The 20,547-nt window shown below is 38.5% G+C and overlaps 1 protein-coding gene across 7 annotated transcripts in view; it reads left to right on the top strand.

The window, feature by feature from the left end:
- Positions 1–20,547, top strand: part of nrxn2b (neurexin 2b) — a 960,343-nt gene that overhangs the window by 465,211 nt on the left and 474,585 nt on the right. For 6 of the 7 annotated variants that reach the window (XM_047385485.1, XM_047385484.1, XM_047385482.1 and 3 more), the window contains 4 exons: positions 2,784–3,222; positions 7,389–7,772; positions 11,593–11,796; positions 14,902–14,928. In XM_047385485.1, the coding sequence (XP_047241441.1) occupies positions 2,784–3,222; positions 7,389–7,772; positions 11,593–11,796; positions 14,902–14,928 (1,054 nt within the window). The remainder of the gene's footprint in view (positions 1–2,783; positions 3,223–7,388; positions 7,773–11,592; positions 11,797–14,901; positions 14,929–20,547) is intronic. The other variant, XM_047385483.1, reaches the window with a different exon arrangement.

The following is a 20,547-nucleotide window of genomic DNA, read 5'->3' as shown; positions in this document are numbered from 1 at the left end:
GCTGAGGAAAACAGTGTCAGTATAGTGAGCAGCACTAGAGCTGCAAGAGTCATGGAGGTGGTGGACATCAGCAGTAAGGAGTCAGAGCAGGAACCTTCAGGTACACTTTGAGCACAAAACACGCCTGCAGGCTATGCTTTTAGAATACTTTATGCCTCACTCATGACGATCTGTTTTCAACTAACTTTACAAGCATAGATTATTTAAAATGCTAATTTCATTTTGTAGAGCAGCCTGTAGTACTGAGTGAATTAGAGAGAGATGGGGAAAGACAAGTACAGCAATAGCCATGAAAGTCAAGAGTAGCCATTTGATTATTTTTCCCACCCTCACTCCAAGGATTTGGATTTAGTTTTTCAGCACCAGCTAAATCAGAAAAGTCAAAGAATAATTCCAAATCATTTCTTGGATGATACCATGATTGATTATCATATTAGTGAGTTTAACAGGGTTTATACATAGCATAATGTAGGTGAACATAATTTCAGTTTACGTTATATGAGTACATAAAATTGCACCACAGCAGAAACATTATCATTATTTTGTAGGTATTCAGTTGATGATGTGTGCAGACGTCTTGCATTCAAAGTGTGCTCAATAAAACTCAATCTTGGTGGTTTGCCTTAATTTGCTGGTGGTGCCCTGCTGCTGGCCTGGATTATTCTCCCAGTTTGCCCCTGGGTGGAGTTTAGTTATTCTCATCATAAAGTCTCATCGAAAACAGTAATCAAGGCAAAGCTTCAGGTAGTTTTAAATAATCTCCATCGTCTATCTTAGATATTGCTGTTTTATTGTTGGTAATCCTTCCAGGCTGTCTTAAATAAATACCTGGAAAGACATAGAACACAGATATTTACCTTCCTCTCAAGGCCTTTCCTACACTGCACCATTTTTCACTTCTTTACACATTTTCCCAGGCAAGTTCACGCCTTATTAGCTGCCAGTTTTAGTGTTATCATGGCCAATTACCAGGACTAATCTCTGCTAATGACAAGATTAGGAGGTGTACAGTAAATGTGGCAGCATGGCCAATTGAGAAGATGATCAAAGGAGCCTTAAGTTCAAGAATAACCTAGCATTCAAGTGCTCTTCCTCAACATTCTGTCCCTGATATTAAATAGAGAGAGATTTTTACATGGAGAAAAAAAAAACTGAATTCAGAGCATGAGGAAAAAATTATTTGACAGACATTGAAGAATGCAACACAAGCCGGATTCAAGAGAACAAAATATATATTATGACACTAAATGCCATAAGGTAATCCTTGGAATAAAGAAAATATGAAAATATATAGAAAGCTAAAACTATTTTACAGGGATTTGTTGTCAGTATTCAAATAATTTTAAACGACTTTCATGTAAGTGAATTAAGCTTAAAAGTACTGAAGCTACTTGAAGAAAATTAGCTGCTTTTCGTTGTTGGATCTTCATGTTTAAAAGCATATCATCATGCAGGACTATCTTTAGAAAATTAGCAATTCCCTTTTTTCCCAAAAAGGGAATTGCTAAACAACATATGCTCCCTTAGAAATTTCCCACCTACTTTCTGAAGAAATTACAATTGAATATAAAGTAAAAACATTATGCAGGGATTTTTGTTCATGCCACATTCTGAAGTGCAACTGATTTGGCCTTGCATTGGCCTGTATTATCTCCACAGAATCAACACTATCACCAATTAGGTGAAAAAGCAGGTAGCTTTTCTTTGATTTTGCTGCAACAAAACAACATCCTTAACATTGTATCTTGGATACCAGCATAAAAAGCAAAGACAGCAATTTAGAAAAGGCATTCTTTCACTCAAATGACTTTACTGGGTTTATGTGGGTGTGTGAGAGAGCACGAAGAGTGGCACAAAAATAAAAACTGAGAAATCTCACCTTGTCACACACTGTCATCTTGAGGATGGTCTCTTAAATGCAGTGTACCGTGTGCTCAACAAATGAAAGCAAAGGAAAACACTAAAAAGACAAGAATTTATCTTGCCTTTAGCTCCTTATTTGTTCTGAATATGTTGAGTAAGGCACAGGGTTACACACATTTAAAGCACAAACAACAGAGCTGCGTTTCATCAAAGGCATTTGGAGACATTTGCATTAAGACTGCAGGCAATGTTCACGTAACTCTGCTTTTGGATTTCCCCTGGAGCCTTTGTTTTATTTATTCTCTTTTTATTTATTTTGTCACATTGTTCTGTGAGCTACATTTGATGTACAACATCAAAATGATTTGTGCATTTTCTGTATTTGAGCAAGAGTGAGGAGTTCATAAAGTGTTAATCGGAGATTGATGTGGACCCACACAACCCTGACTCTCATTATTAAAATGAATGAAGGCACAACTCGGGCAGCTCGTTGGCCCCGAGTGGTTGCTCAGTGTTTAGTTTGAAGTGGAAAGACCTTTCCTCACCAAATAATTCAGCATCTGTAAACCGAGCATTTATCTGACTTAAATGTCTCGTTAGAGGTTTTTGCCGCTTCTGTCCAACTAATATAAGTTCTGAACTGCCAAGTCAAGAGAAAATCCTTTTTTCATTCAATAGTCTGTTTTAATATTTTCCCAAGTTGACAGATTCACATCTGCACCTGCTTCAACCTACGGGAATATTTTTTTGATGTTGTAAATGTACATACTTCTTTTCTGCAGCTGCATCAGGTATTTGGATCAAAGACTGATCATTATAGTTAATAAGTCAGTCCTCAGTGTCATATTTAAATCTATAACGGGTAATTATTTGATTACAGCTGTCATATGCTAACACTTGTGGTGCTTTCTCTTCCACAGGTGGTGTACAAGAATAATGATTTTAAGCTAGAGCTCTCCCGGCTGGCCATTGACCGCGACCCTAAAATCACACTGCATGGTGATCTGGTGTTCCGCTGTGAGGATGTGGCTGCTCTTGATCCTGTAACGTTTGAAACTCCTGAAGCTTTCATCTCCCTGCCGAAGTGGAACACCAAGAAGACGGGTTCAATCTCCTTTGACTTCCGCACCACAGAGCCCAGCGGACTGCTGCTGTTCAGCCACGGACGCCCTCAGGGGCCTAAAGAGCAGAAGCCTGGGAGGGAACTGAAGACCGATTACTTTGCTATGGAACTGCTGGATGGATATTTATACCTGCTGATCGATATGGGTTCTGGAAAAACAAAGCTCAAGGCAAGCAACAAGAAGGTCAATGACGGAGAATGGTGCCATGTGGATTTCCAGAGGGAAGGAAGGAAAGGTGAGGAAGCAGGATGAATAGCAGCTGAAAAGAATAGCAGTTGTACCTAATCGGATAGTGTTGCTGGAAAGTGTTGTGGTTACAGTCATCTGTAGTTTTAGATGCAACAATTTGTATTTTCACAGTTTAAGAAGATAGCCAGTTTCACTTTTTTTGAAAAGACTTTCATGACAAATTGACTGTTGCTAGTGCCACAGTGTTATATAAAGTAGAAATATGTTCCTTATGAACGGTCAGCTGATTTGCACTGGAGGTAGGAAAAAAAAGAAAACATTCTGGCTTTGAAAAATTCCTGAAATAAAAAAAAAAAATTATGTAAGAAACATAACTAATGGCACCTATTTTTTACATATATATGTAAAAAATAGGTGCCATTAGTTATGTTTCTTACATAATTTTATATGTAAAAAATATGTATATGAATGGATGAATAACTTATTGTTCAGAAAACAAACGACAGCGTAAATGGCATTTCAAAAATACATAATCGCACAAATCTAGTTATGGTTATAAATCTGCAGGTATAAGAGAGTGTTTGCAGTAGAGATGCACCAATAAGAATTTGGTGGCCAATTTTCAAGATATAGTTTTTGTTAAACTTTGATCTGCCGATACTAATTACCGGTAATGCAACTCTAATCTCTCATTAAGAATAATAATATAAGGAGATGTAAGAACAACCTTTAGAATACTTTTTCTAGGGTGTGGTGCTGGTACATGGGTTAAAACGTGCCACCCATATTTAGAAGCTTCAGTCCTGAACGCAGCATTGCATGTTCGACTCCTGGCCCAGGCGACTTCTGCTACGTCTTCCCCCTCTCTCCACCCATTTACTGTCAGCTTACTGCCTGAAAAATGCGAAAAATAAAGGCCAACTAAAACATAAAAAAAAAAGAATACTTTCTCTAGCCTTCCTTTGGTGAGCGGCCGTTTTTATTCATTTTAGGAGCAGAGACAGTGTCACACCACGGAGACAAAATACCTACAGCATTTTAAACTTTCTCTTCCATCTCTTGTCAGCAATTAGAAAGTGACTAGAATTACAGAAACAACTGTATAAATGCTCAAAATCTCTTGATTGGATTCAAAAATGTTCGGATTGAACAAAAACAATTTATTCGAAAAACACTGTTTATATGGGCGGAAAATCAAATAATCCGATCATGATGCAAGTTTACATGCACCACACTTATTTCAGAATAGGAGTACTTTGACATGCGCAGAGTTGTCAAATGTCTCCAAAACAACAGAAAAAGAAGTTGTATATCTGCCTGTGTTGGTTTCCAGTGTTCTGAGCACCCAGAATGAACCCACGCCAGGTCCTGAAAGTGGTTGAAGCTTTGCATAATTTAGCTACAGCAACACATGATGCTGCTGTTCCTGCGAAACAGAGAGTGGGAGGACATTAACATCCTTCCAAGTTTGGCCACTGAAGGCGGAATTGTGTCATAGGACTCACATGCGGAGTCAGGTCAGAACGCCCCAATCAGAATGAAACGATTAGGATAAGTGTTTACATTCAGATCAGAGTCTTCTTATTGGCACGTTTACATGATGTAATTTTAATCCGATTGTCCATTTATTCCGAGTAATCATGTCCATGTAAACATGCCTAGTGTCTGCAGCCCCTATCAGAACGCAGCATGATGCAAAAATGACGTCCACTACCTGTGGACGTCATTTTTGAACACTCACAGCATAGGGACATCAGTATGAGTGACGAGGGGCCAATAAAGACTGAAATGTTTTCTGAAAGAGCCTTGTGTTTGTTCCATAGAGAATAAAAATCCTTACCTTAACTCCAAAAGGATGCGAACATTTCCAAATCCAGCATGTTTCAAGACAGACACACTGGAAGCTCAAAAGGACAGACCACCTTTGCTGTACTCCGTTTAACATTCCTGGTTTTTGCCTTTAAGGGTGCATTCACATTGCTGGTCCGGTCCAGGGATCGGTAAAAGTGAGAAAATTCACACTTTCAGTAATTGTTTTTTGTTAGACCAGATCAAAGTCATGCAGTTGGAATGCATTGTTTCGGGGCCAGTATTGCGCTGAAGAAGAAAAAAAAACTAAGAAGAAAATCCGTCTTTGGCTACTTTGGCTCTCAAATGCAGTTGTGCGCCTACACTTCTTCACTGCTCTACGTAGCCCAACGAGACATTTTCAAACTCTTTTGTGTTTCGCACTCTCACTTTGTTTTTCCTCTACTTCTTCCTCTTCTACTTAAATGCACTGCTCTTACGTTTCATCCTCACTTCCTGCTTTTGGTATGCTTGACTGGCACGCATACCCACTGCAAGCGAACTGCACCAGGGTCCGGATAAACCTTGGTGAGACTGACAGTTGTAACCGTGCCAGGTTAGGATTCTCTGGTCTGTTTCAGGGTCCAGAATGATCTGCTCCAGAAACCGGATTGTGGCAAGGGAAAAACGTTCCAAAGTAGCCAATCACACATCCAGACTGATCAAGCAGAATGAATATCAGCTGATTTTGGTCACCAGCAAATTTATCTGGTTTGCAGCGGCACTTGGCTGATTGACAGAGAACATGGAGCTAACAAGTTCCTTGCCAACCTGTCCAGAATGTAGGGAAGGGGCATTCCCAGCCAACCAACAGCCCTATATTAAATGGGTATATGAAATGGATGAATGTAGGAAGGTAAATTTACATGGACCATAGCAAAATACTTTGGGTGGTTTCCAGTCAGGTGTTGCTAAAAGTTGAAAACAGAACAGAAGAAATGAGGGAAAACTACCAGGTATACCAAGAAAAACATAAAAATGTTGGAACATAAAGCTCAAAGCAACATGCAATTAAAATGGTAAATCCACAACAAAATAATTTGAAGACAGTTTGGTGGAGATGGCTCTCTGTTAAGCACTCACTCTTAAGCAATTTGTAAGAAATGTGTAAAGACAAATAGAAAACCCAAACCCGAATCATCAACAGAAGAATACAGGGTTTCTGTGGGTTAACAAGAAGCAGTTATGGACTGTGGAATACTGAATGAAAGTGGGATTAAATGATTAACCCAGAATTTGCATTGTATCAGTGCATACACGAGAATGCTGGAACCTGATCCATGGGGGATTTTTCCTTTTTGATCATTGAAGTCCAGGCCTGAAAAAAGCTGAAGCTGCCAGAAAAGCCAGAGGTGTTCACTGTGATGTTTTTGTTTTATAAATTCCTGAGGGACCTCAGCTTTTTGTTCCTAGCTGCAAAAATGCTATTTAATTCCAACTCTTAAAGAAAAGTATCGATAAAAAAAATGCACTGTTAGTGATTATATATTTTGTCAGGGGTTTATTTCAAGTTATTTAATGTGTTATTGTATTTATTACAGTAAAACAAAATCATCTGGTTAGGATCCCTTAATTATGTGCAAATCTCTTTCTCACAGATAACTGTGAATTCAGTTTGACATTGCCGTCATATATATATTCTGTTTATTAATTCACTCCATGCTACACATGCCACTTGTGGTAGAGCTTAATGTAGTTGTATTTTTCATTGCTGTGATGTCTTGAGGTGCCTCTGCCTGCCTTTAGGCTCAACAAGGAGTACCTCTATGCTTCAGTACGTGGTGTCTGATGAATGATCTGTAGGTGTTAAAGCACCTTGTGGACATGATATCTCCTCCTAATGGTGCAGTATAATGAGGAAGTCTGTGAGGAAGTGCTGGTGTGTATGTGCATGCATGTGATCTCAGCGCTGCTCCTGCTGTAATTGGCTTTTAATAGAAAATTAAGATGGAGTCGTTAATCACAGAAAGAGAGGAGGCATTTTGTTTCACCCACTCCCTGCTGCATTCTGCTTCCCTTCTCTTCAATTTAGCCTATTATAGAGACATTAGACACACACGTGCTCACACAGTCTTCAGTCATCTATCCTGTTTCCCTTTCGTTCTCCTGTCTTACTTATTCGGCCTTTATTTTACCACCTCCTGACACTTGTAATTCACCCACTTGATCATACATTTTGTCCACCTTTCCCAAATAATGTTAATCATTTTATGGTTCTTTCAGTTAGAAAAACATGAATTTGATTTCTTAAATTATAATACAAAACAAATGGTCAAAAACTCCATACTAATAGTAGACGATTTTATCCCCTCATTATTTAACTATGGCTATTGTCCTTGTTGTCCTTTGATTTGTCTTTTTTAGGGTCTATCTCAGTCAACAGCCGCAGCCTGCCCTTTTTGTCCCCAGAGGGCAGTGAAATTCTGGACCTGGACAGTGATATGTATCTGGGTGGACTGCCTGAGTCAAAGTCGGACCTCATCCTGCCGCCAGAGGTTTGGACGGCGCTCCTGAACTACGGATACGTTGGCTGCGTACGTGACCTCTTCATTGATGGCAAGAGCCGTGACGTACGCCGTCTGGCTGAGATCCAGAGTGCTCTCGGCGTCAGCAGCTTCTGTACCCGCGAGCTGCAGAAACGCTGCAGCAGTGCCCCCTGTGGCAACGGTGGTCTGTGCAAGGAGGGTTGGAACCGGTACATATGTGAATGTACTGGCACTGGATACCTAGGCACCAACTGTGAGATAGGTAAGGATGGCTTACCTTGCAGTAAGGAACATATTTAAATGGGATATATCATGCTTTTAAAATCCTTCCTTTTCCTATTTAAATTATTCAGATGTAATCTGTATTAAGTGGAACTGCAATGCTTTGGTTTGAATTTGGCGTTATTTTAGCTCCTCAAGCGTTCATTTTATTAATTTTTTAAGCTTCCTTTTTGATCGTCTCATTTTGCTGCGTTCTTTTTAAATGTAAATAAGGCGCCTCTCACTCTGCCTCTCCAGGCTGCGGAGCCATACAAGATTCCATTACTTTACTTGCCCTCGATAAATATCAACAAATGTCTAAAAACAAGAAGTATATACAAAATCATTGTACCAACAATGTGCTAAGTTTATTAATGCATGAGAACAACAGCACTAAAACTAATTTTGTAGCTGTAAGCTATCACATCCAACAAACAACAGTGATGGTTGAAAAACAGGCTTTTTCATCAGGACCTCACGAGGACTGACTTTGAACACCCCTTCCCTTGTAGGCTACTTGAAAAATGTAAATTCTTAAACAATAGCAGAGGAAGGTTAAGGAATTCACCTTAGTAACAAAAGCTGTAATCCCATAATTAATGTTACTGACAATATTTTTACACAAACTACATGTAAGATACCTTTTAAAATGTTAATGCCACCACAAATTGAATGAAAACTATTTTTAAACAAGACCCCGACATAGTTAACGAGTTAGCTAACGCTAGCATCAAGAACATCACTGAATGCATTTGGATCATGTGTTTCCCATGGCAAAAAGGGCAACAGAACAGATTGCAAAACTGTTTGTTTAATATTGTTATTCAAAACACACAATAAGGTGATGTCCTTAAGGAGCTAAAAGCGATCACACAGCGCTAACATTAGCAGGAGGCACAAAGCTGTGCTATCAGCCAGTAAGTTATATCAACACCTCAACAATCAAGCTTACTGTCATTTTACCGTTTTCTGCAGCTTACCTCTTTGCTCTGTCCATCGCTTCCATAGACAGAAGGAACTGACCCCTCAGACAGACAGAGGCTTTCGGCTAATCCTCCTTCATCCTCCTTCATACTGGCCGAAGTTGCTGAAACACTCCTCCCAGAAGTGTTTTGCGCTAAGGAAGACGGCTGATGTCGGCACATTTCCTAAAAAAGTTAATTTAACCAGAGACTCCGGAAAGGTTCTGATCCTGGGGGATGGTGTAATGACTGGTGTGGGTTAATACACCTGACAATAGAACATTTAGATTTTTCCGCTTGCTGCTTCGGCATCCTTCAATTTAAACTACACAAATACTGCGAGAAAAAAAATGGCGGAATTGCTGGATTGGTTAGCCGGACGTCCATGACCATCTTCAGAAGTTCCACAGAAAATACTTTGATGTAATAGAAAATGGAAAGATCTGAACAGACTGATCAAATATGACATAAAAAGCATATAAATATACCATCGCAGGATCTGGAGTGACTAAATTCAAATTTTCTAGACTTTCAGAGACTCCCAATACACAAAAAATGTGTTTAAGAGGTAAAAATATGGATTTTGCATGATCTGTCTCCTTTAAATGTTCATATTTGTAAAACGATACACATTACAACACATTTGATGTAATTTTTCCTGGTAGTTGACATAATTAAATAGCTGCTGTTATAGTTGGAGTGAAAGCTCCAGTTTTGTCTGAGCCAATTGCCACCTGAGGCTCAGCTGCAGTGTGGGTCCGGTGGCTGAGAGGAGCCAGCCTGGGAGGTTGGCAGCAGTGTGGCAACACAGCCGGGCTTATTGCCACCACCTGTGCCTGTCACACAAACCAGAGCGGGGGATTCATCACAGGGGCTGCAGAGTGAGCTAGTCAAATAGTACCACACTGCTTCTGAGAAGCTCCGGGAACATCGGTCTTCCGTTTTTCTCTGATTGTCTGTGGACGTGAGCGAGGCATGACAGTATCAGATTTTGAGAGACAAGGAGGGTAATGAGGGAAGTAGAGATTGTATTCAAATCAGGACATTTGAAGCAGGGGATGAAATTTCTTCATTTGAAGGGTGATATATTTACAGTGTAGTCCTCAGGTGACAGGTGTGGTTTCTGTATCACTCTTCTGCCATCTTGTGGTGCTCTGTATTATTGCAGAAACAAGACCGAAAAACCTCCCACAAGACTTTGTGTCAGTAAATTAAATTTGTACATTAACAGAGCAAAAGAAGACATGAAAGATATCCACAAAAATAACAGAGGATGGTGAGGAAGATTGCATTATGAAAGTATACTGTGATCACCTGAAGAAAATGGAAATGCAATTGAATTTTTTTAAGCTGAGTAATTGCCAGATAATTGAAGGTGCTTTTGTCTAGCCTGTGCGTGAAAGTACATTTTAACCTGAATCTTGGCTTGTAACTGGGATTTTATTGACATCTTTGAACATTATATACTCTATATTAGACCACCTGATGTGAGTGACTCATGTTAGCCTATGGTGAAACATGTCAATTCACCGTACTCAATAAGAGCAGCCCTCGGGGAACTGTCAGTCTACTCAGCAGCTTTCATTAAACGTGCACTAATCACAGTTTTAAGGCACATTTTTAGTGTGCCTTCTAAAACCGTAACCAATCACTTTTGTTATGTTATTTTCTTATTCTGAGGAAACAATTAGTAATAGTTTCACATAAATCTTTATTTTATTATCTTGCTTTTATAAGTCAACTTTTACTATCAGACATTCATTTTAAAGATAGGGAAATTATGAAATTAATTAATTATTCATTATTTCTTCAGCGTTTTAAAGCCTAAATTGAAGTATTCAAAGTCCTTTAACTTTACCACATTTTAATATTACAACCATGCTTTTGTATATGTGTTGTATATGTATTTATTAGGACTTTTGTTATAGACCAACGGAAGACTTCGTCTCTAACCGGCTTTGCACATCTACATATATTTTTGCCAATTCATCTTTGCAAAAAAGCTCGAGCTCAGTCAGACTGTATGGTGAGCATCTGTGAACAGCAATTTTTAAGCCTTGTCACAAATTCATAATCAGATACAGGTCTAGACTTTGACTGGGCCATTCTAATATAAAATACATATACTTTGATCTAAACCATTGTAGATTTTACTGTATGTTTAGGGTTGTTGTCCTGCAGGAATCTTTCACACCCAGTGACAGTACTTTTACCGGTGTTGCCCTTTATTTAGCTCTGGCAATCTTCCCGTCAACTTTGACAAGCTGACCCATACCTACCATAGAACAGCATCCCTGCAGCATGATGCCGCCACCAACATAATGTTTTGGTTCCATTTGACCAAAGAACATTCTTCCATAAAGGCCAAATTTGTGAAGTGCACACATATTTGTGAACAATTTCTCCCACCTGAACTGTGACTCTGCAGCTCCTTGGCTATTTGGCTTCTGATCGGATCGCTTTTCTTCATGAAAAACTTGTCAGTCCAGTATAGTAATGTGACTTCTAAAAGCATTTGGTTGCACTGGATGTTATGTCAGGTGACCATAGTAAAGGAGACTCAATAAAAGTTCACACTTTTCAAATTTGTTGAAACAGTTCTTTCCACTTCACAAATGTTTCCTACTTTGCCTCGGGCGAGCACAACAAATCCAATTAAAGCACATTAAAGTTTGCAGCTGTCCTATGAAAGAGTGAAAAAGTTGCATGTTGGATTTAACCAATGTAGTCATGTGGCTGCTGATACCAGGGTAACATCCATTTGGCCTTTTTGCCTACCGGTACATTTAGAAGTCATCATATCCTCTCCTATGCCCTTTATGTCTCATCCTCTTAACCCTCTCCCTCACCCCTCTGTAGAGGCAACAGTTCTGAGTTATGATGGCAGCATGTACCTTAAGATCATCATGCCCGTCACCATGCACACGGAGGCAGAGGATGTGGCGCTGCGCTTCATGTCACAGCGGGCGTACGGCCTGCTCATGGCCACCACCTCTAAAGAGTCAGCGGACACCCTGCGACTGGAGCTCGATGGAGGCCGTGTCAAACTCACTGTCAACCTTGGTAGGTCATTTTGACTTATTACCAACATTAACGTCTGCCATTTCTTTTCCCCTGTCCTTTTCATTTCATTGTGCAGTTTAGCAGCATATCCCACAGCACCTATAGTTTCTTTTCAATATGTATTGCCTTTTAAATTCAAAATTTATTTTTTATTGTAGATTATTGTTAAATGATGGAGAAAAGTTTCTAAATTTGCCAGCGTAAATATTTAAATGGTTCATTAGCTAAATTGATGCACACTTTTCTATTAGTGTGATGGTTTCTCAGTATACACAGTTAGGCCCAAAATTATCCAATTATCCTGGTGGATATATTCTGACTGGAACCCTTCACATGTTTTGGAGTGGCCCAGCCAGATGCCCAACCAAGAATCTGTGGAGGGAACTAAACATTAGGGTGATGGCAGGGAGGTCTTCCAACAGCAAAGACATGGAGCTCATCATCAAAGCTAAATACTGTGGTCATAATAGCAGTGAAAATATGCAAAATGCTGTTTTGATTGCTGTAATGCCCAATGAAATTCTATTCATTATTGAAAAGGATCATTTTTAACACCTATTTAACACCCATTTTTTTAAATAAAGTGAAAAAAACAGAAATATTGTTTTTCTCAAAACTGGTGCTTATAAATCTGTTGAGAGATGTTCATTTCATGTCCTAATCATAACCAAACATCTTGAATAGAAATAATGTTTAAATCTATATCTCCTGTAGGTATGGGCTTAACTGTGTACTGCTTTAAAAAAGAAAGTCCAGAAAAATCTGAGGTTAAAAACAAATCTAGAAACTTCTCCTCCACAGAAAACGTTTTTCTGTAAAAAAAGATTAATTTTACATACAAAACCATATAGTCTTCAGTCCCCAGGGTGAGCAACCCTGCTGTAATTTCTCTTTATATTCTTTAATCCCTTTCCACCCAGTATATTTCTTCTATTACATGAAGTCCTTAAATTCCCAAATCCTGCCAGAAAGTTCCATCACTAATGATATCCATGGCCTGGCCCTGGGTCTTAATCCTTCAAGCTGTCTCTTAAAGCTTAAGGGTGACTTGCACCTGTCTCACTCTTCCTCATGGTTCCTTTCCTCTCCATGGTTTTGTAGAGTTAGCTGGAGGGAGGGTCAGTCTTCTAAGCTGAAATCTAAGGCTTGAATCCTCTGATAAGCACTTTACTGGCCTGTTTTGGGTGGAGAAACAGATCAAATGGGTTAAATAGGATTATACTGTCTTTTTGTAAAGAAGGACAGTGAAATTGAACAAACACAACATTTTGGAAGTTGGATTATTTAAGGCAGACTACTGGAATCCAGATGTGTTATACTTATTAGTGTTTCACTGGGAAGAATATTGCTCCAGGTAAGATGGGCCTGACCGTCTACCTAACGTCTTTCCTTAGGATTTAAAGGATCAGGAAGAACATGACAGAGGTGCATCAGGAAGTAGAATTAAAGTCACCAAAGAGGTCCACTTCCTCCACCTCTTCCCTCACCTTCTCTCTCTCCATTTGTCACTCATACACATCCCATCTGGCCAGAACTCAGACGATGGAACTTTTCATCCCTTCAATGGCCTGTATGTCTGCGGCCCTTGGATCAAACAGCCAGAGAGACCAGCTCCCAGCTGTAGCAGCTGCAGCCATGCTGTGACCTACTGATAGCTTTTTTTCCAACTTGGTCATAAATAAAGTTGGCCTCTCAAACCCCTGTACCCATGTTTTCTTTTTAGCTCTAAAATAAAACGTTCAAAATTTAATGGCCATCCAATGACTGTTATAGCTCTTTCATGGGAATATTAAAATAGTACTATAGTAAAACACATCCCGACCATCAGAAGGAAATTTATTTAATATGTTTGGGCTTCAATCCTTGTCGAGACCATTAAAATCTAAGTAATTAATGATTATGACTAGCTATAATTGGAGTGACACTGTTTATTGCCAATCATGTTGCTAATCTCTGCTGGTTGCAGGTAATGCTAAAACAACGTAGGGTAGCTGTTAGGTTACAGCTTGACACATAGGTCATTACCTTACTTTTTATGTGCTGTCAGACTAACCTAGTTTGGGTTTGCAGTTGAAACCTTTTTGTCGTGAGCAGCTCTCCAAAAGAAGCACTTATGATGAAGCTGCGCTGCATTCCTGCCACATGTCTACACGGTGATGCTGGTCTCTGGCTGTTTGTGTCCACTATTCTGTAGCGGTTGACAGCTCTAGACCACAACCGAGCCACAATGCTGTCTGCACACCTGGTTCAGGCTAGAGCAAAAGGAAGATAAGCAGAAATTAAAATGGATAGAAGAAGAGTCTGAAGGGAATAATGACTTGATGTTTCAATGGTGCTTAATTCCTTTATATAGTAACTCTCATTTAAAAGGATTTTAGGGGTCAGTTTGAACTGAGTAACCAGTCATTTGATTGCTAAAATGAGAGCAGATGATGAATTACCACAATTTTCATGGTTTTTCTCATTTTCTTTTCATAGAAACTGTGTGCACCATGCATGTGGTGGCTGGGCTGTGCAGATCACCCTTTCTGTCTTTTAAACTGTTGGGGTTTCTCATAATCAAAGTGCTGCAGAAGGCAAGCAGAGCTATAAGTGTAAGGAAATAGGTCCAAAGATAAAGCTAAATTAGTGAAATGCTTCATAAACCATGAAGTTTCTGAAAAATCCTGTATTATTTACAGCTCAAATGTTGTATTTTGCTGTTACTGATACTTATCACAACTGAAATGCCAAATTATCTCTGTAATTTTATTTTATTCCTTTAGTAATTAGTAATAGACCACAGAGCTCAGTTTTTTTACATCGTCTTCTAAAATAAAAACAAAAAACACATACAATTTTCAGGTCTACGTTTTGCCTTCTTCTGTGCTTTCATTTGATGGGATAAGTGATGGATGTTGGACATCTAGTGAGAGGGTGATCCTGACTAAGAGCTTGTCCCCGGATGGTGGCCTCAGAACAATGCTTGGTTGTCTGCAGAATGTACCTTGAAGGATGTAAAATGTCTTGTTTTTCTCTTTTATTCTCTTCTTTCTTTATTTTCATCTATTTCTTTCCTTTGTTTCTTTTTTTCTACTCTCACCATTTCGCTCTCTCTCCCGCCAGATTGTATCAGGATAGACTGTAGCCTCAGTAAGTGGTTCTATCCATTTTTCTGACTAAAATGTGTAATTTCTGTGTCTCCTCCTGAGTTGTACAGTGGCGTTCTCTACTCTCCTGTCCTCATGCTTACACCCAATTTTCCTCTCTTGTTTTTCTTAGTTTTGATTTGTATGTACTCATCTTTTGTCTTTGGTTTCCATTTCTTGCTTTATTGAGCTTTTTTTGTTCATCGGTTTATTTTTCTTTTTAAAATACTTGAACTTTTACATATTTCTTTCTTTGTTCCATAATTAATTTTTTGCTTTGGTTAAAATGTCTCTAGTTTTACTCTTTCTGTCACAAATTTAATTAATGTCTCATGCATAATTATCAGATTTTATTTCAACCTATAACATTCCGCTTACGACGCTTTGAAATTATCTTTGCCTTGTTCTTATTATGACTGGTGTTTTCATTTTTCTGTCAGCTCTATTTAAAAACGTTTTAAGAAAAGGCCAACTTGACACTCTACTGATTCTTTTTCCCTGTTATGGGCCACTGAGTGTGGGTGCCACTGCTTGTTTTCTGTGAGTGGAAAAATTGTAGTTTTAGCCCCCAGAAAGCTAATTGTGTCACCACTGAGAGACGGCATCACCTGCTGTGTGCTTGTTTTTGGAGGGAGCTAATGTTTTTCTACCTCATGCAGACACAATCATAGCAAACTGTTATTTCTCTCATGGCCCCTGACAATTGAACAACTAGCCTGCAGGTAAGTGGTGCCAGGTATGGTGACAAAAACAGAGAAAACCTCATGTTTGCAGCGATGTTTCTGTGTCTGTACTCTTTGATTTAATGAGCTCTTTGGAAACGCAGGAATGTTGGGGTTTGACATTGATGAGTTAAGAGGATCTGAGGAGGCAGCAATTAGTGGAGTTGTTCTCCATGCTTCTCTGGCTGCAGGGAAGTTTTTCACTCATATTTTGTGTGTTTTTTTTTTTAGAAGTTTTCTTTACACAACAAAAAATGTTTTTTTCCATAATCAAATTTAAATATATTGTTAAAATTGATTTTGTTTTTCTATCAGATGCTAGTTAATTCTAAATCTTTTTTTTTTCAGTTTGTTAGTTCTTATCCATTATGTGTGATTTCTCTAATTAAACAACCTAATCAGAGTTTAAATGTATCTCTACCTTACTAAACCATTGACCCAAAACACGTTAAACCTTGTTGAACAACTTAAACATGCATTATTCCCGCCCTTATTTTGTCGTTAAAGATGCTGTTATTCTGTTGCTGTCAGTAGTTTATGTCAACATATTCACACATTGAAACTTGGATATACAGCTTTACTCACTATTTTACAGTCAGCTTCAAGTGAATTCAGATCAATTCAGTTTTACTTGGATCGCTTTACAACAAATGCCATCTCAAGGCACGTTAAAGGCAAACAAAATAAATTCACATCTTATATTTTTCATCCAAATTCTGTCTTAATTAATGCATTTCATTTTAGGACAATCATAATCATTAAGATCAAAGTACATGGGATGCTAATGATTGTAATTAACTATTTCAGTGTACTTAAATTTTGCCTTTCAACAACACGTGATCTCAAAGCCCTTTACAAAATAAAAATTTAAAAAATCGAATTATTTACATATATAGTCAGTTCAATCCAATCATACAGACAAATAAATGTAAAGTAATTCACATACATTCCAAATTGATTCAGTTAGCTCCGAATTATGAAATAATACAATACAATAAACTGGGCAAAACCTTTTATATCAAAGGAACTCCAGGCAATTGCTTCATGTCATTGACTTTACTGCAATCCCCCTTCCAGGCAGGCAAATATAGGTTTCAGATATAAAAATCTCTCTGGGTTGAAAACTTTTTTTTTATGTACTTATCTTCAATCTGTAAAATTAACTCTGACAGCTGGATATGGATGTAAAGTGACTGAATTAGGTTTGTTATCTTATGTCTTTTCTGCATTAATGCCAGATTCTATTCAAAGCAAACAAAGGGCTTAAAATGGTTGCGGCAAATGAAATCTCTTATTATAGACCTACTGTCTCTGCAGGCAAAGCGCACATTCAGGAAGGGCTGAAAATATTCCTGTACCCTGGTTTACCCACTAGATGTCAGCCAAGTACTAGGCATACTCTGTTATTTACTGTGCTGTGAAAAAGTATTTGTAAAGGATTTCTTGTATTTTAGGGTTTTTTTTTGTGAACACTTTAATATTAAAGATCAAAACCAAATTTTAATATTGGATAAAGATAGCGTGAGTAAATACAAAAGGCAGTTTTAAAATAATGATTTTATTTACGTGAGGAAAAATAACACCACCACTCTATTTATAATAAATACTTTAAATAAAACCTTACTGACTGCTGACAGGCCTCAAAAGCAACACTCAATTGAAAACAATCAAAAACCATAAAAAAAACCAAAGTCTTTAACATCTATCAGTTTGGAAAGGATTACAAAGACTTGTCTAAAACTTTAGGAACCAGCAAACCAAAGTCAGTGTCATTATCCATGAATGGGGGAAACATGATGCAGTGGCAAACCATCCCAGGAAGAGGCCAGTCAACCAAAATTACCTCAAGATCACATCGATGATTTAACCAGGATGTCACAAAACAACCCATCTAAAGCACTGCAGACATTTCTTGCCTCAGTTAAGGTCTGAGTTTGTGATTCAACAATAAGAAAAAGACTGAGTATAATGAGAAAGTCCTAAAGCCAGAACCACTACTGATCCAAAAGGGCACAAAGGCCTGTCCCAGATGTGCCAAAAACTACTTGATGATGTGCAAGACATTTCCGAAAATATTCTTCGGACTGATTAGAAAAAAGGGGAACATTTTGGAAGATTTTTATCACGTATACTGACAGTCAAACATAGTTGTGGTAGCGTGAGAGTTTGGGGCTGCCTTGCTTACTCAAGACCTAGTCAGCTTGCCATAATTGATGGAATCATGCATTTTCCTCTCTACCAAAATAAAATTCTGCAAAAGAATGTCCATCAATCAGCAAAGGATCTCAATCCCAATCACATTGGTTATGTAGCAGGGCAATGATCCAACGCCCAGTAGCAAGACCAACTCTGAATGATAGAAAGTTTTGGAGTAGCCTAGCCAAAGTCTGGACTTTTCCAATTCAGATACTGTAGTATTACTAAATTCACTTTTCATACGCGAAAACCCTCCAATGGAGCTGAATTAAAACATTTCTGCAAAGGAGAGTTGACCTTAATTCCTCAATAGTGATGTATAAGATTCATTGCCAGTTTTCACAAACTCTTAAGGTTGGTTATTGCTGCTAAGGTTGGCACAACTAGTTATTAGGTTTAGGGAGTAATTACTGTTTTGCGCAGAGCCAGGTTGGTTTGGATAGCTTTTTCCCCTTCATGAATGACATTGTTTAAAAGCTGCTTTTTGTATTTTCTCAGGTTATTTTTTTTACAATATTAAAATTTATTTGGCAAACTGAAACATTTAAGTCTAACAAAAAAAATCTAAAACAGAGGCAAACACTTAACAGCACTGCATCCAGGCTGAGGGAGAAACAGAAACCGATTTTTTTTATCTGTTTAACTGTAAGCACCCTGTAGACCATTGCTTTCCTCATTATAAATGATCCTAATTGGCTGCATAAGCCAGGTTATGTTTGTGCACTAAAGTCAGGGATTGCCATGAGGACTTGCCGATATATATACACAGTGGAATGATCACCTCAGAAGTTGGGTTGAAATATTGATCTGGGATTCACTGTGGCTGAAATCGTAATCCAATCTACTGATTAATATCCATTTCAGGGTCCTACAGTAAATTAAGCTTAACATTTTTGTATGCAAATGAAACTGTTGCCCTGTCCATGACTGAAACAGTCACTATGACAGATTTGTAAAAAAATACTGTGTAGCAACAGTCACAACTGAAAGGATATTAAGTTAACTTTAGCCTTTCTTGACATTTTGTTTCTCTGGACTTTGGAGGTTTTTGAGAGTCTTTAGTTTTGATGCATCACCCATGTTTTTTTCTTTTGCTTTGTGTATTGTGACCCAGCTCCCCTCAGTTAATGTATCATGACGTTATAGAGAGCAGAGCTGCGGCCCTCAGCTCCACTCAGGTCAGGGTGGCTGATGATATCTGTTTGGAAGGTGGCCTTTCAGCCGCCAGCAACACCTTCTCTTAGTGCACGATGAGATAAGATTTGGCATGACATATGGGCAGTGTGTGGGGTGCAAGCACGCCGTCTGCCATTGTCATGCCCTTTGGCCTATCTGCCTGCAGTACTCACTTCAAAACAGACTAAACCTCATAGACATGTTGTTTGTATAAAGGAGATAAAAAAAAAAATTTTGAAAGCCTCTATTTAAGACAAATCCTGAAAATTGGTGCATCTTTTGGTATTTACTCCCAACTTGATCTTAACTATCAGTAAAAATGGTAACACTTCATTGTATAGTCTAGGTTGTCTTTTATGTCACATGATCTTCGCAGAACTGAGTATCAGAGCAAAGACGTTGAAGACGGTTAAAAATTCCACCACATTCCAGAGGGCTCACTTCCAGCCATCAACTACATTCATAAACAGTTTACGAAGCTTTTTTGTGACAAGTTACAGCAAGCTCAACCTAAAATTCAGCCAAAACTGTGAAAATAACATGTTACATTATAAACAAAACACATTTATAGCCCTGCTATAAATGGACATCAGATCGATTCAGTGCTTTCAAGAAACGTTTGCATTTAGACTTCTATATTTATTCAGATAAGTTTCCCTGATCACCTCTACAGGTGGCCTGAGCCAAATCACCCTTAGTCTGTTTAAAATGTTTTCAGACCACTAGATTTGCTATGCCCAGACATGATCAATTTGCTTAGGAGAGCTGCTAGTACAAGGACTGAACAGGGCCTCAGCATATGTGCCTGTTGTGTAAAGAAAACTAGAAGAAAAGCTGTGAGGTTGTCACTCAGAAAACTTCTCACTTCTAATAACCACTCAAACTAGGGATGAGCTGATCAAGATTTTGTTTTGTCCCTGATACAAACCTCTAATTCACAACAAATGTCATCTTAAAGCACACAAGAAATACAGGTCCCGTTCATTTCCAATTCTATTTTTTTTTTTTCAAATGTTATTTTTATGCAGCACAGGTGGCCTTTATTTTTCTCAGTGTTTGGACAGTAAGCTGACAAGAAAGGGGTGGACAGAGGGGTAGCACATGCAGCAAAGGGTCGTTGAAGGAGTCAAACCCACGACAGCTGCATCAAGGGCTGAAGGCTCTTTCTATGGGTCGCACGGTTTACCCCTCCCCCACCGCCACTCCCCAATATTAGAGAACCACAAAGTAAAATAAATACATATTAATGTTAAGATGTCCCTTCTACTGAGCAAGCAAGTGGCACGTCCAGCACCACCAGGCTCACTGAGGGAAACTATGACTGACCAAGAGCTTGAAAAGACAAACACTTTACAAATAAAAAACATAGCCCTGGTCTTGGAGTAACTAAAGTTCATAGCAAGTGTACTTATAACCTATCTAGGAAAGGAAATAGCTACAGATAACTCTGCAATAATTGATTAAACATATAATTTTTTTGCGTATACTTGAAAATTATCTCCAATGGCTGTCAAACAATACAAGACTTT

This window comes from Girardinichthys multiradiatus, chromosome 14 (genome assembly GCF_021462225.1).
Source record: "Girardinichthys multiradiatus isolate DD_20200921_A chromosome 14, DD_fGirMul_XY1, whole genome shotgun sequence".
NCBI classification, from domain to species: Eukaryota; Metazoa; Chordata; class Actinopteri; order Cyprinodontiformes; family Goodeidae; genus Girardinichthys; species Girardinichthys multiradiatus.
This window is presented reverse-complemented; position numbering and strand designations above follow the sequence as displayed.